This window comes from Odontesthes bonariensis, chromosome 7 (assembly GCF_027942865.1).
Source record: "Odontesthes bonariensis isolate fOdoBon6 chromosome 7, fOdoBon6.hap1, whole genome shotgun sequence".
NCBI classification, from domain to species: domain Eukaryota; kingdom Metazoa; phylum Chordata; class Actinopteri; order Atheriniformes; family Atherinopsidae; genus Odontesthes; species Odontesthes bonariensis.
In genome coordinates, this window is record NC_134512.1 from 9,194,131 (window position 1) to 9,219,475 (window position 25,345).

The 25,345-nt window shown below is 39.3% G+C and overlaps 1 protein-coding gene across 1 annotated transcript in view; it reads left to right on the forward strand.

Annotated features, from left to right (window-relative positions):
• Nucleotides 1-23,113, forward strand: part of cdh13 (cadherin 13, H-cadherin (heart)) — a 394,183-nt gene extending 371,070 nt beyond the window's left edge. The window contains exons 14-15 of the mRNA XM_075469363.1: nt 6,055-6,273; nt 21,582-23,113. Of these exons, the coding sequence (XP_075325478.1) occupies nt 6,055-6,273; nt 21,582-21,589 (227 nt within the window). The 3' untranslated portion in view covers nt 21,590-23,113. The remainder of the gene's footprint in view (nt 1-6,054; nt 6,274-21,581) is intronic.
• The last annotated feature ends 2,232 nt before the right edge of the window (nt 23,114-25,345 follow it).

Sequence of the window (25,345 nt, forward strand, 5' to 3'; positions counted from 1 at the left end):
ACGCGGGTCCGAGGGGATTTCTCTTCCACTCTCTGGGCCTTCCTGGTTGTGGTGGCTGACTTTAGCGGACTTCTCAGTTGCTTCTTTCACCGGGAAACCAAAACGATGGTGCCGAGGACTGGGGTTAGATGGTCGAATCTTCTTAGTGTCAGTGGGTCCGTTGCTTCTCTGATGAAGTGAACTTAAGTTCACAGAAGATTAATAAAAGGTTGCTTGGAGTTGGCTTCTTGGTAGGAAAAGGTGATGATGGCGTGAAACAGCGGAGGTTAGGACGTGCGACGTAAAAGGACGTGGATGGCGAGGGACGAGCAAAGACACGTAAAACGTGCATCTTCAGAGTATTTCAATCTGTTTCTTTGTTCGGGTCTTTCTTTCTCGTCTCCGGGGTCTCACTGGGTTCTGGAGGGTCTCCTCCGGTCGTCCGCTGCATCGTTATCCACACGTCCTTCCGCTCTCTCCTGAGATTATGGGAAAACTCCCAAACTCTGGTGAGCTCTTCTCTTCTGCTTAAACCATCTCTAAAACTCTCTGAGCAGCTGTTCTCTGCTCAAATCTCCTTCTGAAACTCTGGGTTGGAACCCTTCTGGAACAAGAGGCAAGAAGCAAGAGAGCAGACGCCTGAAGCGAGCCAGCAAACGAGAGAACTAGAGAGAGCACTAGAGAGCCAGAGAGAGTGTGTTTTCCGCGGGTTCCGGGTTTTGACTCTCGGAGGCGGGGCTTACACTACTTTTTCAGCCAATGACATGCTTGAACTGTGTGCATGTCTGTGTAAGGTGATCTGTGCTATATGGGGATTTCTGGATTTAGACAAAGAAAACTCTTATTTCTCCATTACTCCCATCTCATAGAACATTTGTCTCAGTGATTGTGAAAACACCACATCTTGTTAAGATATGCAGATTAAAGATATAACATAGACTTGTAATATAAAGACATCAAAATAACACACATGATAAAGACAATTATGACTTTCAAAATTCAGATGAATATCTATGAAATCGTGACATATGAATAGTGAGCCATACAATGTTCATTTTCTGTGTTAACAATGGGGACACTAAACAAATACCAAATAGATACCGAAGGGACATCGTTAAAAGTTACTAGTTGCATATATTGTCCATTTTACTGAGTCCTCTGGGATTTAAATGTTCAACTAATCAACACTGCAGACCACTAGGGGGCAATGTGGTTCCATCAGGCAGGTTGGGCGTTTTCCACCAAAATCAGTTCTTTGTCAATATTTAAGCCAGAATCGTACAAATTGTCTCTATATGCGTCTTGTGATCAAGCTGGAAACCTGAAAGAAATTGTACACGGTTATCAAACACATTTAATATAGTTTTAAGATTCGACTAAAAGTGAGCCTTAGTGAAGTCTTCTCAGTTTGTATGTAGCCATCTGGTCGGTTTGCTGGTGAAAAGGGGTGTTAAAGTGTCAACTTTCGAGTTATGGTCTAGATAAGATAGTAAGTGTCCCACTTTTCCAAGAGTGAGTTCGACTCCCCAAAAGCTCTTAAGGGTGTTGTAAATTAGGCAGTTTCTGTCTCTTTTTCCTTTGTGGAAAGAAAATGAAGATCTGGTTTATATCCACATACGTAAACATCCCCCACAGGAATGTTGGTTTTGTCAAAGTTTGAAAAACTCTTAATCCACACGGCACTGTGACTGCTACAGTTTTTAAATGCCAATGTAATTAGGATTAATTTACAGGTAGGAGTTATAGAATATGGTCTTCTGCCAAGGCCCACCTGAGTTGAATGTTAGCAGCCTATTAAATTACTATTATTGTTTATTATGAGTATAATAATCATGCATCAGATTGGACAAACTGTCCATCTGACATGTCTCATATGGCTTTCCCAACTTGAAGCTCACCTCAAAAAACTGGCATTGCTTTTCCTTGTTAGTAAGATCACGATGAACAACATCTGCACGATGTATTTGTAAATGCAGTAAATGCATGTGTCTCGCAGTAGTAAAGGATTGTTCCTCTCTTCAGCGAGAGTTTTGTCTTTACACCCGATTCTCTTTGCTGTATGTTTTACTTCATTTCACCCACTATATCCTTGGTGTTGTCATGGAAGAAATTAAACAGGCACTTTCGGTAAAGGTGATTTAGGAGGGACCTTGGAACAAGCATTTCTTGTTCATGGCGAGGAAAGACAGCAATAAGCAGAAGGCCCACATGTGCAAAAACAAAAACAATCTCAAGGAACAGCCATTTACAGTAAAGCGATTCCAAAGTCACTTATAATGGGAAAACCTGAACAGACTGACTGAAAACAGAAAGTCTAAACCAAAAGTAAATTATACATGTATATATATATATATATATATATATATATATATATATATATATATATATATATAAATATATATAAAAGCACATTGTGAATCTGAGCAGCAACTGACTCAGGAGGTAGGCCATCTTTCAATCAGAGGGTTGCTAGTTTTAATCCCCAACTTTCCAGTCGACATGTCAAAGTATTCTTGGGAAAGACACTGAACCTAGCATTGACCCCAAGGTGTTCCCACTTGTAAGTGGCTTTGGATAAAAGTGTCTGCTAAATTAAGGTAATGCTTAAAAAAAAGAAAAGGAAATGAGAAAAAAAAGTTAAATTGTCCCACCTGACCTGCAATCCAGTCCTTTGGATGAAAGTACAGTAATTATCCTAAGCCATAACTTGTATTTCTCCTGCCAAATGTGGCTTTTTTTGCTGTACTAAAGTACTAAAAGGTGAAAATGACCTATTGACCCAACTAAGAGCTGAAGAAGGGCAACTACCAGCAAATACGGGAGTTAATGCTCAACCGTCGTAACGTAGTGCCATGAGGTTCACATGTTTTTCTTTTTCCTTCATGTGCTCTACACTGGATCCAGACAAATACATGTATTGTATATTTTGTGTTTTTCAGGATTGGATGTTACACATCTTACAGGCTAAGAGGAGCAAAGCAGTTTAATGACGTGCCAGTAAAACTAAAACAAGGTTTTTCACTGTCCTCCCAAAGCAATAGGCTGCATAAAGCCACTAAATTGTGAAATTAAGCGTTTTTTCTTACTTAAATTGCTTTGGTAAATGTGTTGATGCTTTGTGTATTTTGTTTTGACAGATATTAATTCAATTAATCGTACCGTGACAGGCAAAGAGATAAGACATGACCTTTAGAACCAATTAAATTCAAAATGAATATCCCTTGTTCTCACCAAAAGGCATCAAAAATGCTGTAACCTACCCAAACTTTAGCACCGTGCCTCTCCTTACTGGACAAGACTCAGGAGTCGAAGAAATAGGCTAACAAGCTAAAAGTCTTAAAAGAAGTAGACAGGAAGTATTTAGAAGTGCCGCTATCAGTCTCTCTAGAGTTGAATGGAATAACATTAAGATAGAAAAAGTTAGCTTTCTGTCTGAGTACATGGAGAAAAAATCTGACAATCCTCAATGTTTTTACAGTGCTTTTTCTTTAAAATGAGTGCTATTCAAAATGTATAGATAATGTTGAGGGCAACGAGTTTGTTTAAATGTTGGTATCAACATCATTTGAGTCATCATCTTAATTGTTCTCCAGGAAGGATCTCATCGTGTGCACACACCGCGGCTGTGAGCCCAGAGGAGAAGTCATAAATCAGTATGTTAGTCACCATCTGCACTTGTCATAGCAATTCTTTCTACCCAAATGAGTCTGAACACTATTTATGGATGTATATAATTCATTATATAAAGTAGTTGTTTTGTTTAGTTGTTGGGAAAAGGTGAGAGCTTTTGTCACAAGCCGGAATTTCAGAAAGGAAGTTGTGCAGCTCTCAGCTTCACAGCCTACTTCAGAGTAACTGATGTAAGACGGGGTTTGCTCACTTTCCAGTTTACTACAGCCCTGATTGGAAGTATTTCATCTTTCAGTCTCATAACACCATCTGTGTCATGTTCATTATACAGGTGCTGGTCAACGAATTAGAATAATTTGAAATAGTGCAATCAATAAATTCTTTGAATGCATTTTTCGTGCAGAAAGCAAATCAGGTGTTCACCGCACCTGTCCTACTCGTTAGACTAATCACAGAACTCGTTACCTGTAAAAAATTTGCTCAGCTGATCTTTCCAAAAGGCCCATTTAGGCCATTTAACTGTGACACTGTTGTTTTATTGAATTAGAATAATGGAGAAACCGTTTCATTGAATTAGAATAATTTTTATTATAATTAGAATCATCACTTTCTCAGTATTTTGTGGCTGCCCCCTTGGCTTGTATGACTGCCTGAAGTCTCCGCGGCATCGATTTGACCAGCTTGTCGCAAGTTTCCGCACTCACAGCTTCCCAGGCAGTGGCGATGTTCTGCTTCAGTTGGTCCAGCGTAGTAGGCTTTCTGTCGCGAATTTTCCGCTTGACGATGGCCCAAAGGTTTTCAATGACATTGAGGTCAGGCGAGTTGGCCGGCCATGCCAAAACTTCAAGCTGTTTTTTAGTGAACCAATCTTTGGTCGACTTTGCCGCATGAGCCGGTGCAAGATGCTGTTGAAATATGAAGTCTTCTTCGCCGAACTGTTCCTCAACAGTCGGAATCAGGAACGTTTCCAGAACATCTTGGAAAATTCGCGACAGAAAGCCTACTACGCTGGACCAACTGAAGCAGAACATCGCCACTGCCTGGGAAGCTGTGAGTGCGGAAACTTGCGACAAGCTGGTCAAATCGATGCCGCGGAGACTTCAGGCAGTCATACAAGCCAAGGGGGCAGCCACAAAATACTGAGAAAGTGATGATTCTAATTATAATAAAAATTATTCTAATTCAATGAAACGGTTTCTCCATTATTCTAATTCAATAAAACAACAGTGTCACAGTTAAATGGCCTAAATGGGCCTTTTGGAAAGATCAGCTGAGCAAATTTTTTACAGGTAACGAGTTCTGTGATTAGTCTAACGAGTAGGACAGGTGCGGTGAATACCTGATTTGCTTTCTGCACGAAAAATGCATTCAAAGAATTTATTGATTGCACTATTTCAAATTATTCTAATTCGTTGACCAGCACCTGTAATTCCTACCTCTCTTTAATGCTCTGACTCTCTGTCACCAGGTCTCAACCTTCATTAATGCTGAATTTTGATTTGAATATTTTACAACTACCAAAATCAACAAAACACCACTTTTCATTTTCACTTAAGCTTGTGAAAATTATGCCAAAAAGCACCAAATCTTTTGGCATAACCTCAATAAAAAATAGTTTTTCCTTTCGGTTTCCACTAATCTCTATGTATTTTGAAGAGTAAAACCCTCCAGACAACTAACTGATCAAGACATCTGCTTTTATTTGTTCGAAATGAAAGCTGACTAATTGTACAGAGGCAAACCTGAGGGTACCTATTGTCACCTTTTATTTATTTGTGATTCAAAGTTCAGCGTTTTCAGAAACGTTATTGAAAGTCTGCACTCTCCAGTCTGCCATTTTCAGAATACAATGAGTCAAAGTACTGGTTGTGAATTTCACAATGAACTGTTTTTTGTTTTTCTAAATGGAAACAATGCTTAAAGTTACCTTTAGTCCTAGCCTTCAGCATGTAGTAAACTGGCTCCAGTGTTTTCTGTCAAGCTTCTTGAGTAGTTAAAAAGTCTGATGCAACAAAATGTAACAACCTTATTCAGATTCAAATTCAACTTTATTGTAATTGTCATTATTGAGTATAGGTACGGAGCCAATGAAATGCAGTTAGCATCCAACCAGAAGTGCAGTAAACAGAATTATTTACATAAAGTGCAGTGGAAATCTTATAGGAAATAAATGTCTATTGTAAACATATGTACATTGTTAAGAGAGTGCATATATAAGAGGTATGCACATGCAGTGAGTGGAGAATGCAGATTACATGTACCAAGAGCTGCATGTAGACAGTATTATGTAATTTAACTGGTGTCAATTTTTGTCACTTCACCTGTCAGGAATGTCTTTTCTGAAAATTACTTGAGGTCTTCGAGTATGCTAACATTTACTCCAGCTTTGCAAAATAGGTGTAAATGTAGGATTGCCATCCCTATTTTTCTCTGTCTCTCCTACAGCAACACACTCCCAAATCATGCTTCTGCACAGTCTGAAGAAAGCCAACTACCAGCTCCCATTGCTCATCACCGATTCAGGGGTGCCCCCTTTGTCTAACAACACAGAGGTCAAAGTTCAAGTGTGCATCTGTAAGAAGCACAGGAAGTTCTGCAGCTCCGCCGACACCCACCGCACCAGCCTTCTTGTGCTGCTCGCAACACTCCTGTTCGTCTTACTCTGTAAGTATGATCACGCTCTCCTCACCCAGCTTCAGGGAACATCACATGTGGATATTTTGAATAATGTTTTTGTGAGAAATTAAAGGAAATAAAATGCAAAATGGTGCAGACTTGTAATATAATTTAATTTAAAAGCAATAGGATGCTGAACTCAGTGAACAGTAGACTCCTGATTGTAGGCGTTCACGTGTACAAGTACACTGTTTACATCCACTGCATTCAGGCAGGGGTCTTGTGCAGAAGTTTGTCTTGTGCAGTTTTCAGCTTTTTGTTTACTTATTTATTTACATATTTTGAAACAATACCCAAGGCACTCCCTAGGAAGTCAAACTTGATTTTACTCAAAATACCTCATTTAAGCCAAGCAATAGCATGAATAGTTCAGCCTCCTCCGTGTACAACACATAAGTAATGGAGGACATCCAACAGCTTGTTTCATGGGTGGAAACCCATTTCAACTCTAAGAACACCGGATTCTTTTCTCCCGTCTGGAGATGTTTTGTATAGTTTATAGTCGGACTCGCTGCACGCCGGAGGCTTTGTACAGCAGGAGGAGTGGCGGTAGTGAATGGAGAGAGAAAGACACAGAGGAATGAGATGGAATAAGAAAAGCTATGACTGATGAAAGGAAAAGTTAGAAAGACATATTTCACCTTAGGCCTAAAAGTAATTTACTTATAAGTATTCCATCTTTGTTCTGCTAATTTGTGCTTGACTGTGAAATGTATCAACTGAAGATCATATGACTAATCCCAGCCATGTCTCCATTTGCTTTTTCAGTTCTCTTTCCTCTCTTTGGTTTCTTGTTCTTTTGATCTTAACATGTTTTTCCCCCCTACCGTTTTCCTCTCTACCACAAATCTTGCTCTTCGGTCTTCTCTCTATATAGCAATCAGCTACACTTTACCCGTAATCCTTTGTTTACAAGCAGAACCTCTGCTTCTCATTTCCCTTTTTTCTCTTGGTATCTGTGGATCACAGCCTCTAGCTGCCCCATTGATCTTCCCACTGGGTATGGATAAATTTGTCTATTGATGCATTCCTCCAAATGCTCATCACTGTCATATAAATGTGCTGCATCAAGAAATATTTAGTTTGAAGCTGCTCCTTCAGGAACTTTTGATAGCCCTTTGTTACTGTTGTGGAGAAATTAGAGACGAGTACGCTGTCGGTCAGCAGTCCATTGGGGAGTTTATTGAACAAACTGTCACAGCAAATATGCATACAGGATGTACAAAATGTCCACCGTCTTCATACTGTGAACCAACTTTATACTGGTTTAATCATAACATGCATGCGTCATCCGGCCCCAATCTCTCTCTGCGACGCTGAGCGTCTGCTCTAAATGTAAACAGCCCATACTACCTTTTACCCATATTCATATGAGCCGAACAACAAGGCACAAGATGTAACTAGGCCAGATGTCATGAGGATGTCATGACATCCTTCTCCCACATTACCTGCAGTTTCTGTTAAAAGCTCCTGATTCACAGAATTCAAAGAAGTGAATTAAATAGACAATGCATAGCGAGTAGTGGCATAAGCACAGTGCCGATAGATCGTTAGTCGCAGTTTCGGAGCTACGTCAGCATTCGCGGAGGAGCAGCCCCTTAACAAAAAGTTTTTATAGCAGGAATCCTGAGTCTCCCAGCTGGAACTGGCAGTTAGCTTTTGATGCTTTACCTTTTAGATAGGTTTTGTTACCTGGGTTTCCATGGTAGCAGCTGCATGTGTATGAAATGGAAAGTATAATAATTGGCAGACATACCAAGAGAACATTTTGTACTCCGAACGACAGGAGCACTCATTACTTAACCATAAATAGTGTTGTGATAGAAGGTGGCATTCATTTATCAAATAGTGGCTCCAAATAACAGATTCTTGGCCTGCCTGTTCCTGCACCCATGAATGCATCCATTCATTTAATCTGGGGCATGTTTGTGCAGTCAGAACAGAGGTAAAAGGGGAGCAGATTTAACGTAACATAGCTGGATGTTAGAGTTTACAGAACGACAGTAAAGGACAGTGTGTGCGCTCGTCCGTCTCTATTGCAAATTTCAAACAGTTTTACAGCTGGGCAATGGAGGTTCCACCAATTCAACTTCCCTACACTCACGCACAGACACACACAACGGGCGCAAGAAGTTATGACTCCTGCTCAAGCTCATCACAGAGACCTGCGCTGGGGGACAGATGGAGGGGACTGATCGCAGCAGTGTAGAGTCAGATAGTCTGACAGAGAGGCAGAGTGAATCCTGTTCCAATTCCCTTATCTCCACGCTGAACTCTGACCCTGCAGGAGAGAGATGAGGTGAAGAGACATCGAAAGAGCCAGAGGGAAAGGATAGGGTAAAAAGAAACAAGACAATAAATGTGTGGAGATTAAACTGTTTGGTTTTGTTCATATTTGCCCACCAGGCTATGCACAGGCAGTATGCAAGGCTGCAGTGTATTCTTCTCGACTTCTCCGTCATCCTTTCATCTTCACGTGTCCTTGCGTATACTTGCTGTCCGTCTCTCTCTGAATCCCCAATTTGAGATTTGCTAAATGTAACCTTTACACAAAAATAACCATTATAAAAATCTCTTCTTAAGGTAAATTTAATTCAGAATCAATTGTCAATTTTCAGAAAAGTTGAAAAAAATCTTTTCGATTTGACTTTTTTAAAACTCTATTTTACAGAGTCACTGACTGAGCATAATCAAAATTATGATGCATGAACTGAATATGTATATCGTTGCAGTCTTGCAACAAGTCTGTTCTTGCTGAATACATGATTTTGGCTGCTCGACTGTCCGTGGTTATCTGATTCTCTTTTTCATGACTTGCAATGTATTTTTAATTGAAGACAGATCTGGACTGCAGGCAGGCCAGTAAAGTACTCTCCACCTACACACACAAACAGTGTCTAAAGCCACACTATTGTTAGTTGTACGGAATGAGTTCTAACACTATCCTGCAGAGATGCACTTCCTGGGAAAAGATGTTACCTTGATAACCTCATGTTGTGCCACCTGGAAACAATTAGTGTTCTTATTTTCTAGTATACACCTCAGCGCCAATGTTATCCTTGCATACATGCAAGCCCTCCATGCCATAAGCACTGGTGCACCCACAGACCCTCGCAGATGCTGGCTTTTGCACTTTTTGCAAAAAAAGAGCCTGGATGGTCTTTCTCATCTTTGCCACACAGAGCCTGGATGAAAGTGTTTTTTCCTAAAGCAAATAAATTGTGGACTCATCTGATGACAAAACATGTGTCCAAAATGGGATAAATAAATAGTAAATAACTGTCTTTTTTTTCCAACTTAGGTCTGTTGAATAAATTTTCACAAAAATTGACAAAGTACAGATATTTTTCTGGAAATTGTGTTATGCACCTGGAATTTTTATACAGATAACAGAAAAAGTTTATGCTGGAAAAAGTTCCACAGTCTTTTATCGGTGATCTGCTTCTGGGAACTTGGTTTACGGTTATATTAAGACCGACTGTGGCTATCAAGGCTGTGCCTCTTTATCAAACATTGTAGATGCACACACCTGTGATTCCTACTCTAAATTCCTACTATAAAGTGCACTTTTCCTGGGGTTTGTTTCTTCTCAAACATCGAAAAGATTTTAAAAAGACGTGTGACAATTGAATAAATTAGTATAATGATGGCTGTTACATTTTTAGCTATGCTGCTGCTGCTGCTGCTGCTAGAGTTGGGGCTATGACATTGAACAACTTCTGGTTGTCATAATAGCACAACATGCTTCTCTGATATTTTTAGCAAGTTTTTTCAAGATGAACAGCAGGTTGAAATTGCACCTGTCAAAACAGCCGGTCACTAAATTAGTGCTTCTAATTAGAGAGCAAACAAATGCTGCTACATTGATGCCTTTAACTCATTCTTTAAAAAGTCATTCAGAACGACAGGTTCTGATGTCTAATTGCAACATCAACAGTTATTCTAGCACTGAAGCAGAAGTATTTGTGATTCATTGTCAGATTTATTTGGACTGCAGGAGTTTAAGAACCACAGACACTTGAAATAAAAGAGAAAACAATTTTGTTCCCACAAATAATGCCACCAATGAAGTTCAGATGTCTGAATAAAAGAAAGAAAGATCAGGTGTTGGAGTGCCTGTTTTCTAATCATAAAGATGACAGTTTGATCCCTGGCTTCTCAACATGCCAAAATGTCTCTGCGCGTGACGCAAAGCCACAAGTAGATTTTTCAACATTACACTTGTCATGATGGTTGTGCCATAGGCATCAGGAGGCGTTAAAGACAGAACTGAAGCTTTTATTTTCACACTGTGAGCATCTTAGAGCAATTTAGTATCTATCTAGTATCTTGAGTGTTCATGTTTGTGTGTGGGGCTCATGTGAAGAAACGGAAAATGTCAAAAAAGGCCATACGAAAGACAACATCAGTTCTATACTCTATCGGACAAATCAGTCGATGAATAAAATCAATAGAAAAAAGGAAGAAAACTGCATCTTCTCCTGACTGAGGCGTTTTTCTCTTTTTTGTGTGCATTGTCTGAAAGCAAAACCAGTTGAAATGATGTTTGGGTTGTAAAGCCTACATGTTCATTAGGTGAAGAAGTGTACTGTTGCTACAACAAATCACACTTTTCCTCCCAACTCCACACCTGTTCCATCAACTCCCTCAGCGACGTTTGTGCCAGCTTTCTGTCTTAGCTTTAAGCCATACAATGTTCCACTGGGGTTACTTTTCAGGCCCTTAAATAATGTATATAGCCACACAAAAAGAAGGGAAGGTGAGAGTGCGTTTGTGTGCGCAAACATGCACTGTATCTTCTAATGCTTTAGAGACCTGTGTCAGGTCTTGCAGGATTGACAGATAAATCCCAAGGTTTTGCTGTACTCCTACACTCCGAGCCTTTCATTTAAGATCATTGTTTCATAAATGTTCAAAAATATATTCCCTACACACCCTATGTGCAGTGTGTATACACACTTATAAAGACTCAGATGAATAATTTCAGTTTTTCTGGAGTCCACTTGTAAGGAAATGCATAAAGGTATAACAAAAAAAACATGCACATACAGATTCAGGGTATCAGCCAGAGATAAGCCTTTCCAACAAAGGGCTGTTATCAGGTGTTTTTAACAGGCTAAAGATGTGAAAAGCTACTGCAGAAGGATTCTTTATTTTAGAGGTAATTACAGCAACTAAAGTCTCAGTTTAGGTAGTATTACAGCTCACAGGTGGCAAATCTACACAATTACCTGCCCTCTATCAGTTCGCACGTGAACTTGGCATCTCCACAACTCCCATACTTGCATCTCTCTTTACCAGCCAAAGGATTTTAACCATAATTTTGCTGACTTGCTGGGGAGTCTTATTCTCAGCTATGATCGTGCTTTCATTGCTGGGGATTTTAACATCCATGTTTGTTGTGAGTCTTGATCAGCAGGAAAAGACTTCTTCGCTCTCGTTGACTCTTTTAATCTCACTCAGTGGGTGCGTGACCCAACTCATGAAAAAGGACAGACTCGATCTGCTGCTGTCATATGGTCAGGACGTTGAAATCAAAGACTCTGGCATATCGGCCCATTTCCCTGTCATGTTGGACATTGCGGTGTGTAGCACCGGATTAAACAGTGAGACCTGTGTGGCGTTTGCGCACCTTTGCTCCGAACTACACGTTGAAGAGCAAGTTAATCTTTTTAACTCAATATGCTCTGGCATCCTTGATTCTGTTGCTCCACACAGGACTAAACGCACCAAATCATCACAACAGCCCTGGTTGAATCAAACCACCCGGACTCTCAGACTTGAATGCTACGCGCTGAGAGAAAGTAAAAGACAGACTTTAATGATCCTGCGTGACTGTTTATCAGAATAGCAGAGGATCATCTAGCCAGATGCACTTTTAACTCTATTTACTCGAGGCTGTCAAAGCTGCAAAATCTGCTTTTCTGTCTAACATGATTTCCAGTAATGCTTGCAAACATTAAAAAGCAGTTCTTTTTAATGTTTTTAACTCTGTTGTGAATCCCTGTGATACTGTTCCTATGGAGCCTTTTTGTAGTCATGATAATATTTTTGAATACTTTGTCTCTGCTTTAAAGTCTCTACATCCACAATCTGTTTTAGATCAGTCTCTATCTCCTAAATGCTTCGCTGACTTTTTCTATTTTAGCTAAAGTAGTGTATTATTTAAGACCTTATAATACCCCACAAGATATCCTCCCCTCTGATCTTTTTAAGGAAACTCTTCACATTATTGGGCCTACTATTCTACTTTTATTAGATGTTTCACTGTCATCAGGCTGTGTACCAGCTGCTGTCCTGCTGTGTATTATCAAAGAGAACAACCTCGCCCCAAATCTTCCATCTTTTGGAAAGGGTTGCTTTTAATCAATTTAAGACCTTTTTTAGACTCTCTCGTGGTGTCTGTGAAGAGTTCCAGTCTGGATTTCAAACAGCATCAGAGTTTTAATGATTTTCTGTTGACTTCGGTTCCTCTGCTGTTTTAGTTGTTGTTGGTCATGTTGTTGGTCTCAAAGGCACAGTTTTGTTATGGTTAAAATTATTTGTCAGATAGTTTAATCTATCCATTGGGCAATACTCCTCTTCCTGAGCCCTATGTGTACCTCAAGGCTTCATTTTGGGTCCTACTGTATTTTTGTTAGTTATATGCTACCTTTAGGATTGTTTTTTTAGGAAGTACGATATTTCCTTTTTGTTGTTATGCTGATGACATCCAAATTTATTTCTCTATTAAATCGAATGTCTCCGTCCCACTGCAACCTCTGTTTAACCTGTTACCCCAGAATTGTCTTACCCTTTATGAAAACAAGACTGAAATTGTTGTATTTGGAAATTGTAGCCATTTGAATGAGTTAACTAATACACTTGTCCCTTTTGGTTCTCACTCTTTCCCCACTGTTATAAATCTTGGATTGTTTTTAGATTGTTAGTTTTTTTCATGAGCAGTTTTTATTAGTTACGTCAAATTGCCAAAGCAAATTCTTATCTTTCTCCAGAAGACTTATTCATATCAAGACATATTCATGTCTTTATCGCCTCTAGATTGGAGGTGTTTTCGTATTGATTTTAAGATTCTTTTATTTACTTTAAATTTTTTTAAATGGTATGACACCCAGCTATTTAACTAAACTGCTCCGCTTACAGTAATATAGCCTTAAAAAGCCCTTAGATCATCTAGCCAGATGCACTTTTACCTCCATTTACTCGAGGCTATTAGGCTTTCGGAATACTAGCCCGTAGCCTCTGGAATAACCTGCCATTTATGTCTCCACAGAGATATTTGCTCTGTGGAGTCTATACAGTCTTTCAAATCCCATCTGAAAATTCACTTTTGTACCTTGGCTTTTAATTTGAGTTCAATTTAAGTACGATTAGGTTTTTAGTTTTTATGTTTCATTTTATAGTAGCTATTTCACTGATTGGTGGCATTTTTTTTCCTTTTCTTTTTTCTTTTATGTTGTCACTCAGAGTGTATGCATGTGAATTTAGCTTGTATTAGTTTTTAAGGGAGTGCTGATGTCCTTGCCAATTTATATCCTGCACTCCAGAAAATCTTCTCTGTCTCTGTGTTTTTCTGTTTTTTCTAGATTAATACTATATTGTGGAAAATAAAGGAGAAGGAATTAAAGGGTAGAGTACAAACAACCATTTACTATTGAATACAACAAATAACGTCCAGACACCACTAATTTACCTCCACCTTCCTGGGATTTTAGTATTCCTCTGTTCCTCTCCTCTGATCCCTTGCTTTGCTCTGACAGCCACTTTCCTCTCCCTTCTCCAACTCTACACTAATCCCCTCCCAGCTAGAGAGACCGAATGTTTAGGGGCTTATTTACTCCTGTAAAAATATGACTTCTTCACATCTTTCTGCAAAGAAACCTTAAGCCAGAGTGATGTGTACAACAGAAGTGTTGTTTCTTCCTTCAGATCACACTGTGGGGGGGCTGTGAACTTTGAAAATAACCCTAAATAAATGTTTTAAAGACAAAAGGCTACAACTAACTGAGCTTAACTTTACTATAATGAATATTTAGAGGTCTTTATTAGTCATTAACAAAACAATAGTGAGATTTATGAACACTGCGTAGTCCTTTAAATATAATTTCTAAATATGAAATTTTGCTGCCTCCACATAAACATATGCATTATTATTTAGATTTTCATGTAACCTGTATATGGTAACATCTTAAGAACCTGTGAAGTAATAGCTTGTGTCTTAAAGATGTGTGAATGATCTGTTAAACATTGACAAGTCACGCTTTGGGGCTTCATAAATTGTTTACTTCTTGCATCGGACTGCATTCATGTTTAACTCAAGTATTTTAAATGATGTGTTGCTACATTTGTTGATACAGCTGCAGTTAAGGAGACACGTCTTGACTTTTCAGTTCAAAGTATGAGGTTGTTAGAGATATAAAGCTAGAAATCTTTAAAAGCCAGATAAGGTGATGTGAATGTCAACCCCACATATTTAATTTCCAAATGCAAGCCCTTGCATAGGCCTTTCTAACAGCTGAGCAGAAGTACTGCAATGTCTAGTTCAGGTGGTTCAACAATGATACCTCAATGACATGGAGACACTTGTTTGGAGACTCCTATTAGTTTCTACTGTTGCCATATCAACAATTGTATGACAACAGTTACACATAATATTTATAATACCGGTCTTGGTTTATTTTTGATGATGCCCAAATCTTAGTACTATATAGCAGTAAGTGCAGTTAACAGCCTCAAATCCCACACGTTCAACACTAATTCTTTGAGCAGCTTGTTTTCTTAACTGCAAAAGAAATGGTGTTTTCGTTTAGAGTACAACCACAAAACTGTTTTCATATGTTAGTTAATTTCATTCCACAAGCTGCAAGGACATGATTCTTTGTGCCATCTTTATTCATATGTGAAATATGACTCTTTATCATTTAGAATGAAACTACCATACAGAGAGACATAAAGAGAATATAAATACAATGAATGGCTGCTGTTGACACATGCAGGTCATGAATAAAATCAACATGTGGGCTTTTTTCATTACATTCATTCAGGAATGTGAGAAGCACATGATTAGAATAATGAAATATTATTTTACCATTGTCAAGAAAATAATAGTCCAACAACTAATGAACTGAACCTAATCAAAGGCTCACTCTCTTGAGAAAAGCTATAGTTGATAATTGCTGGGGAATTTTTTGTGTAAAATAGGCTTGTAGGTTTTATATCCATCTGCACTTGCCTAATTGTTGATATGAGAAAAATAAAATCATTATCTTGAGCATCAGAACAAATTTACATGGGTCTACTTTATGAAGCCTGATAATTAAGTAAAGGTTATTTGGAAATTTAGAATTGAATATATTGACTTTAATATAAAATAATTGAATATAAAGTACTGGAGTACAATCACCTCGCCTACATTAACAGTTTTTTTTAAATCGGTAGCATCCTATATATGTAAAGCCTACACATAACGCAACATCATTAGCATATAATTAACCGTGAACGATAGTTGGCATACATAAAATGTTTCATATACAACTGCCTTTGTCCAGATGCTATACCAGATTTCCAAAAACTATTACAAATAATGATACAACGGCTCTTGATATATCATGGCAAATGCTGTCCTGCCTGGCAGCTCAGATAGGCCGTCTGCTGCTGCCATCGGCTGTCTACAGGTGTCTTCATATAGACTGGTAGAAGGGCTAATGATGCAGGGGGCTGCCCCTGCACTCGCTCTTATTTTCACAACTTGCCTTTTGACTAGACACTACATAAAAACTAAACTAATTTAAGTATGAGCTTAAGGTGCAGATGATGTTTTCAAACACCGACTTTTATCCAGTTTTTTCTCTAAATGAAAAATGAATAAGGTCTGGTCATGATTAAGAAGGATAACATTTGAAATGAAAATTTCTGAAATTAAAGTAAAGAGCGGGAGAAAACAAAAGCAAACATCAATTGTTCTCCGTTTTTTTGTGGATATTTGCCAGTTTGTTGTTGTTTTCACCCCCATGATAATCCTTACCCGTTTCTTCTTTGTGCTTAGTCATCTAGTTTGTCTGTTTGGAGTTTGGAGTTTCTGGATTTGTGGCTCTGCAGTGGCTATAGTTTGGCTTTGTTGAATTTAAAAAGAACAAAAGAAGTCATGTCACTATTTCACAACTTTTGTTGTCGAACTAACATGTTGTGCAGTGGACCGACGTTCCTGTCAACATTTTGTTCTGAGACTCTTTAGAGTTAAAACTCAGTTTACAACTAGTTTACAGGGCGGCAGTGGCTCAGTGGTTAGAGTCGGTCGTCCAATAAGGTTGGCAGGGTCGATTCCCACTCTCGCCACTCAAAAAAAAAAAGATTGGTGGAACTGACAGCTGGAGGGGTGTCAGTCCACCTCCTTGTCACAGCCGAGGTGCCCTTGAGCAAGGCACCATACCCCCATGCTCCCTGGGCGCTGTGAACGGCTGGCCACCGCACCAGGTTGGCATCTGTCTGACTGTGTGACCCTGTGCATGTGTGTGTCAACAGGTGCCAACCTGGATGGATTAAAAGCGGAGGACAAATTTCGTGTGTATGCATGTATGGTTGACCAATAAATCGGATCTTAATCTCTTAATCTTAGATAATTAAGCAATGAATCTAAGTCTTACACTTTGCATATCTCTTATGTGTCTAAACCGTAAAGCCATCTGTTTTCATTTATTATTCAGCTGATTTTCAGCTGAAGTCGATCTGTGACTGAACAGGTAAACTATGTGATTTAAGATTTTATACATTAAGAGTTTATCTGAAATCATTTCAGTTTGCCTATTTGGCCACAAATTCAATTAATACCAAATGTATGACTAACTCATTCATCATTGAACTCTGGGCTGGTTTAGGTTTATTAACTTTCATCATATTCTGTATTAGCCTGACAGACTGGCTTTCTCTGTTCATAATGATTCTTCTTCATGCTGCAATGCTTCTGTTTTTGTCTTGTCACTGTGACATACCTGGGCTAATCAACTGTCACCCTCCTCTCTTCTCAGCAATTAGGAAGGCTCTGAAACGGTTACTGTTCCCTCCAGTGTCCTGATTTTTCCTAGCTTCCTGCAGCTTGTTAAATTGACATTTTACGCAATACGATTGAGCCTTTACCCTGACAGACTTAAAATAAATGGAGACGGTAAAATAAGTCAACATCAGTAAGTCTGTTTGAAATTCTATTAGGTAATTTATATCCATGGTGAAAGAAGGTGTGAGTCAAGATGAATTTATTTTTTTGTGGAACAGTGAAGTAAAAATAGGTTCACTTTCTGGCACAGCGAGCTGTTTTTGAAATGGGAAGGTGACAGGGAAGGACAGGAGCTTGTATTGTACAATGTATATTTATATATATGAGACCTTTTCCAAGCATCCAACAAATGTAAGGGCATTTTGCTGGGTGAGATGAATGTCACACTTATACCTTTAATTTGCAAGCATGTATCTCTGTGTTTGTCTGTGCTTGATATAGTTGAACAGTCTCGGTAATGAATGTGAATAAAGAAGCCATGTAATGTTGCAGGGAACAACAAACCTACCTCTTTGGGTCTCTGTAGTAGCTCATTTGATACTGTGGTGATTCTGCTTGTTGTAACATGAAGTGACTAATTCATTACCAAGCCCACCTCAGGTAAAGTAATTATATTTTGTTCATCCCACTCTTTCTGCCTCCTACTTCATTCTGTCTTATTCTCCTTCTCTATCTGCTGCTGGCCTATAAGTGCACAGCCTGTGTCTGCATTGAAGCTGAGCTGAATTGATTCAGCAATGTATTTCAATGTCAAGGATTTGACTTTTTAGCCAGGGGGGGAGAACCGCCTCTTTTATATGCAGTTCTTCCTATGAGGTGAAATGTTGCTGCCAGCGATTCTCATTAGATTTGCAAAATCCAATATGTAAGTCTAAAGTTCCTGTGAGTGTCTCACACTTTTTATTTCCTCTTTTGGGGAGACTCGAAGAAGAGAAAGAGGTACTCGAAGAAAAATTACAGTGAAATAAAAACAATCTGCTCCACCCATTCCATACCCACTACCCCATTACATATTCACTTCCATTGAGGCACGCTTCAATCGTTTCAGAATTTTTCAAGTCCATTTCGTTTCACGGTGTCTGGGAGAATTATAGCTCACATTCCTCCAGACTGCTCCCTAATCTCATAGAGCAAAGGAGAGGGAGAGGCAGAGATGAGGGAAGATAAAGACAGAAAAATAACTGAGAGACATATTGGCGTGTCAACAGTCAAAATGCACGATAGGTTTGTCTGACTGATACTGACTGCCAGCTTATGAAACAAAGAAAACAAGAGCCGTGACCACAAAAGTGGGAGCAACACTGCAGCCCACTCATTGGCTCTCCAAAGAAAAGCAAGCAAACATAAAGCCACAGCAAATGTTTTAGAAAGATACAATAGCTATGACAAATTACCACCTCCAAATGAGTTGTTTTACATGAAATGTTGTTGCATGCATTTTGCAAGATTAGCAGTAAAAGACAAGGTTTATAGGTAAGCCTATTAAATAAGGCAAAATTCCTCACATACACCTGATCCATTCCTCTGAGTAACCACTGCCTCTGTGTACTCTGGTGCTGAACTTGGACCCAGTCAACTGTTCAATAGTCCACCATAAGGTAATCACACCATTAACAATATAGCAATATGCATATAAGGGCCTGTTCTCACTTCCAGCTTCTCACATTGTTATGCTTGTTCAAGAGCCCTCCTTTTCAAGGTAAAGTAAAGCCCTTTACCGTCACTTTTACCAACACACAGGAAGCTGCTCCACGGCCACATGTTGCTAATTATTGATCTGTTGAGCCAGCTGTCGCAATAGTTAACGTCAGCAGGAGAATGTCATTGTACAATGCCCATGACCACAAAAGAAGAGAGAAGGAATTGGATTGTCACCCAACTGTCAAGCAGAAGATTCATGTTTTAAACAAGACTTCACACTGCTGTCTTTCACTTTTTTTATTTCATTTAGAATTTTTTTTTACTTACTTTCTTGACTTACTCAACTTGTGTATCATTTTGTTACACAGTAAAGTAAAGGATTTGGTTAATATTTGGTAAACATTGTGACGAGGCACTGAGAAATGTTTGCAACCGACTCAGAAGATTCTGTATGTCCAGAAATGACACTTCAAAGGTATCCTGCCAAGCATCGTTTTGTGCAGAACTGGGAGTCTGTGACACAACAGCCCATGGAAACACTTTATTTCCTCACTATCATTTGTGACTTAGTAGGTTTATGTATTATAATTTCTTAGTTACATATTAGAAAACATGTTAGGTTTAGGAATTTAAACAAAAAAGTACAAGCTTTAGAAATAAAAAAATGACAAGGTTGGAGTTCGCCTTTATGTCATACGAACGCTCTTATACAAATGTTTGAGAGTTTATTTTAGCTCTACTACATTCTTGTACTATCAACACATGTAATTATTACACAATTTAAACTGTTAATCAGAAGCTCAGCTCGTAAAGATCACAGTAATGTGTGTATAGTTTCATTTAGCACTCAACCAACCATCCAAATAGAAAGAAATGACGAGCAGAAAGCTAGGAACTATGATTAAATATAATCCGTTGGATTTTGTGAATTTAGATATCATGTTGTTTCAAATATCTTTGCATTTATAAAACAAAGTTATGTTTTAAGGTTAATTGTATTCCAACAGATTGGAATGTTTGACAAATGATGTTAGCTATTTCAGTCCTTTGCTGAAAACTGGTAGTAGTCATGTTGTCAAACTGAAATACCTTAACACTTTAGAAATTCATGTGTACTGTTTTTTCTAAATGTGATTCAAAGTCTCTCTCGGTCGCCTCATACAGAGGCAACATTTTATTAAGTGTAAGAATAGACGTGTTCACTGTTGTTCCACTCCTACTTTTAATTGTCTAATCAGCATAGTCACACATCAGACTTTGCTCATTTTAATTTAAGAACCTGAGAATCATCTCATTATGTTTCTGATGAACCAGGATTCAAAAAGCGGATCATATGAGTGTTGTAAAAAATGTGGGAAAAAAGTACATTTGTTATTCCAGTTAGTTTGATATTTCTAACTTTTAATTAAATTGAATAAAGCGTGGATTTGTTGAGTTTGTGCCTTGGTGAGTAAACACGTGAAGCTTTAAGCAAATGTAGTGCTCCTATCTAGAGTAAAGCAAAGTTAGAAAAGGGTAAAGCTAAGTGACATTTCCCCAACTGCATTGCTCCTGCTTTCTTCTTATGTGCAGAATATAGTTATAAGTCTAATATAACAATCCTGCATTCAAGTCTTATTATAGAACAGACCAAAGAGGAGACGGGGAGAGAAAAAAAAGGAAAGAAGCTGAGCAAAATGGCAGGAATGAGGGTATGTGTTGAATGCTCAGCCATCTCCTAACATGTCAGAAATCGAGGGCAGACCAGAAAGATATGGCTGACAGAGGCAATCCATAAAATCTCACATTTCCTTCTGCAGCATGTGTGTGTGCTCACTGTGTGTACCTACCTGAATGTGTCGACCTGCCTCAGATTTCTGTGTAGCTTTTTCCAAGCAGTTCTACCACACTTGAGTAGTTGTGCGACCTTACTGCATTGTGTAACCATTATACATACCTCTGTGTCATTGGGGGAAAAAACATGAGTCCAAACTTAACCTTTGATGATTATTGCTTATCTCAGAGATGACATTGTATGAGGAATAAATCAGAGGCTCAGTGCAGGTTCATTTGCTGGAAACCTTCTAACACCATATCTTTAAGAGTCGTCGTACCATGAACGAAACTCTCTTAAAATCAATTTTGGTATGACACAAGGGCAGACGCATATATTTAATCAATCTTACCAGCAGCCACTCAAGACCATGTAACTTATTGCCATGATAAATCAAAAGCTTGATATCCTTTTCTGCGCTCTAACTTTGAAGAGTGTTATTCAGCCATATTGATTGTCTTGTCCGGGACGCTGAAGAAGGTGCAGGCTGAGACAGTTTCAACGCGGACTTTCACATTCAAGCCAATTACATAGTTGCTACTGCCTGAATGCTTGGCTCAACAGTGAATAATTCTAAGTTCTCTGTGCTGTCCCAAATCTTTAATGATGTGATACCATCTCCTGTCCTGTTTAATTGATTGCAGTTGATCTTGCTCAGTGATGACCTTGACTCTACAGTATCTCCTGTCTTTTCCCCTTTCTTACCCACCCACTTCTGCTCTCTCTCTCTTTTCTCGCTTCCTCTTCTCCCCCATCTGTCCTCCTTCTGTCTCTCGTCTCTTCTTCCACCAGGCCTGTAGATTCTGCTGAAACCTCCCATAGTCATTTTTTGCAACACTGAAAAGCAACGACTTATCCTCCCCACGCGACCCAGGCTTATGAGAGAAGAAAAAGAAAAAGAAGCAGCAGCAGCAGGAAGAAGTCTTCTCACTACAAAATCAAACTCACAAATACACATCATCTCCACCGGCACAACTACTGTGCAACACCTCTCTGTGATTTTTGACTTCTTGTGCATCTTCCTGCCGTCTTTCCTTTGCTAGTTGCATCTGTCCTCCACTTCAGTCTTCTTTCATCTCATCTTAATTTCTCCTGACTTTACTTTCATGTGTATAAAACACCTGCATTTTGTCTGACATTGGTTGTTCTATTTGGTTCTTTTAAGTTTTCATTGTGTTTCATTTTGGCACCTCTGTGCACTGGCAGGTAAATACTGGGTGTTAGAAGTGTCATGGCAACATGCCACATATGTAGGAGATACTTGAAAAGAAATGTATATCAATATTGTAACAAAAAACAGAAGATAAAATACGGATTCATAACAAACCACAGCATAAACCTCCAGTCTGTCCTTCCCAAAGTTCATCTGAAACCATTTTCCTTCTTTTCCTGTTCATAACTACCTCTTTTTACCTCTGCTTCATCCTCTTTTTCAACCCCCATGCATAGACATCGCCCCACTGTATATGAGCTTCTCCTTAGATGTCCATCTATCGACCTCTCGCTGTCTCTTGCTGGGCCAGGGAACACCGCAAAGGTTGAGCTACTGTCCTGGTCGGGGAAGAGCATTGACTTTTTGACGTATTCTTTTGTTTTCTCGTCACAGACTGTGTTTAATCTTGTTTCCCTCTTTAAGCAGAGTGAACAGGGCCTGTTTTCTTTGTCTGCAGTGGTTGTGGTCTTTTAGGACAAGGTGGTAGCCATAAGCCTTCAAAGTCAGAAACTCTTGTTTCTTCGATTTGCTTCTGTTTTTATTGCATTAGTTGTCATGGAGTGAAAAACAGTATGTCTTTATAGTAACGGTGTCAACCTTAAAAAAAAAAGTATTATTATATAAATATTTTATTTTTTACCATTGTATAAATATACAGTATTGATTAACTTATGTACTTGGATCGCAAGTCCTTTGGTCAACCCCACAGTGAGTAAATTTTAAGAAGAGAAAAACTTTTTTTCTGTGAATTTTAGGTACTATTTCTAATGCTATTGATGTGTTCACTATTTTATTGTAACATTTCTTGTTCTGTTTTGTTTGTTTGTTTTCACATTTGGAGGCTGCTTTTGTGTTTAGGTTTGATATTATCTCCCATCAGTTCTGCCTCTCCTGTTCTCTGTCCATCCGTCATTTCAAGTCACAAGAAGCGGTGTAAGAAGAAAAAAAAGGCTGTGGATTTGGTGAATAGTTTTGCTTTTTTTTCTCTTGCGCTCATCTAAAGAACTTGGTGTGTGTGGGATGGTTTGGAAGACCACTTTAAAGAAAAGATGACATTTTGAATGAGTTACGTCTGTCTTTTGCACTAATTTAATAAAGCCGTTACTGAAAATTCCCAAAATGCTGTTTCACAGACTGTGTGTATCATTAATGAAAGGTGTGTGCATGCATTTACGTCAGTGTGCGTGAATGAGACTTGTATGTATTTTTTTTACTTTTTTTAACACATGACTCTGTGTTTTTTGTGTTGAGTTAAAAAAGAAGATGGATATTACTCGCATTGGATATTAGTTCGTTAAAAACTACAGCAACTAAACCCACAGCTCAACCAGCTTTTGTGCATCTCTTCTTTCTTCTGCAAAGTTACAACGTCGACTCCAAAGGGCTGTTTTTCTCCCACAAAATGCCTTGTTTGTTGCTCAAGTTTATCCTCCTCAACTTAATGACATCACCATGACGCATAATTGCTCATACCTGGCTAGTGGCCAGTTTGGAAAACCTCAAACAGTCAGATGACCAATCGGAGCAGTCTTGGCCTTTCGGGTGGGTAGCCTTAAAGAGACAGGAACTTAAACTCATTGGGCCTCATGCAAGAACCGTTCGTACGCACAGATTTGTTCTTAAGTCGTGCGTACGAGTGATTTAAGAAAATTTGTGCATTCACCAATCTTTTCGTATTTTACGTTTTCTTTCAGGTACGAACAGAATTTACGAGTGATCCAGACCTGTCGTAGGAGTTTCGTAAAATAGTCCGCCGTTATTCAAATCAAGTTTGCTTGACTAATGGATTGTATATTTAATTACTTTGAAGCAAACATAAATGAATATATAAATTATACCCCATAATGATGCTGACATTATTCTGTTTGACATAAATTATGCACTAATTGAAGGTTAATTTGAATCTGTATATAACAAGGTCAATGGGAAGTGTAACCAGCGGCTGTCTTGCTACTTTTGGATGCCTTAGTGCGTCAGGCTCTGGAAGAGACCATGTGGAAACAGACGAATGGCTGACATCGCGATTAAGATTCCCAGGGACTGTGCTGATGCAAATATGCAGCTTGCTAGAGCCACAACTCCAGAGAAAAGCACGCCGATCAAACCCAATTCCACCACACGTCCAGGTCCTCACCACCCTTGGATTTTTGGCCACTGGAACCTTTCAGAGGGAGATTGGAGACAGATCGGGGGTGTCCCAGTCCTCTGTGAGTCGTGCGCTCCCCTTGGTCATCAAAGCTCTCATCAGTTTATCACCCATGGTACATCAAATTTCCATACACCGCTGTCCAACAAGTACAAATTAAGAGGGACTTTCATCCCTTGGCTGGACTGCCAATCATAATTGGAGCACGAGACACATATACGCATTAAAGCACCCGTGCCCCTGTCGTGGAGCGCACTGAGCTGAAGGCCAGGTGGGTGTGTCTCGACGCAGCGCGGTGGGGGGGGGGGAAACTGCTCTATAGCCCAGAGAAGGCATGACAGATTTGCACAATATTACCATGAACGAGTAGCCTGGGAATTCCCATGCTGCTTTGCACGCGATTTCATTCACACTGCAAAGGCAGCCTGGAAATCACCGCCCTTATTTTTGCCTGAGTTAGGGAACCAATCACAGAATGGGGGGGGGCAGCAAGACGATGACGACGTCTATGCGCGACACTGAAGCTTGTAGAGTGTTAATCCAACATGACAGCGGACACAACGTTACCGTTCGATGCAGCCTTAGAAAGGGTTTGAAGTAGCTTAGAACGCAAGTTTACTTTTAAAAAAAGAGCAACGTTTGGCGTTGAAAGATTTCATTGCCTTCTTCCTCGTCGAATTTTTGTCGCTCTACATATGTCATCTGGTATAAGTGATATAATTGGCTATGAATCGCGCGCAAAGCAGCATGGGAAGAACCAGACGCCATTTGATAGACATTCGTAGCGCCCAATAAACGGCTCTAGGCATTCGTAAACCACGCCTCAAATACGAGAAAATGCACACCAAGTTCCCAGACCACCATCTCATCGAGATTGTGGACGCGTCAGCCAGGCTAATGAACGAGGGTCTCTCTACTACCTGAACCAGCCCAGGCTAACTGCTAAAGATGACAGATTTTCCTTTTTGGATCTCTGAAAGCAGAACTTCAATCTCAGAGCCCGTAAAGTTGTTCTTTTTGCGCCTTGATGCCATTCTCATGACTCAACACTCAACACTTCCTGGCACAGGAGCGAGGAAGCACAGCCTTATATGGTATTATTTTGGGCGTGGAAATTTACTATCCTCGTGCACGTGCCCCTTAAAAACGCACGGGTGGGATTCATCATTTACGCAGGTCGTTTACACACTTTTTCCG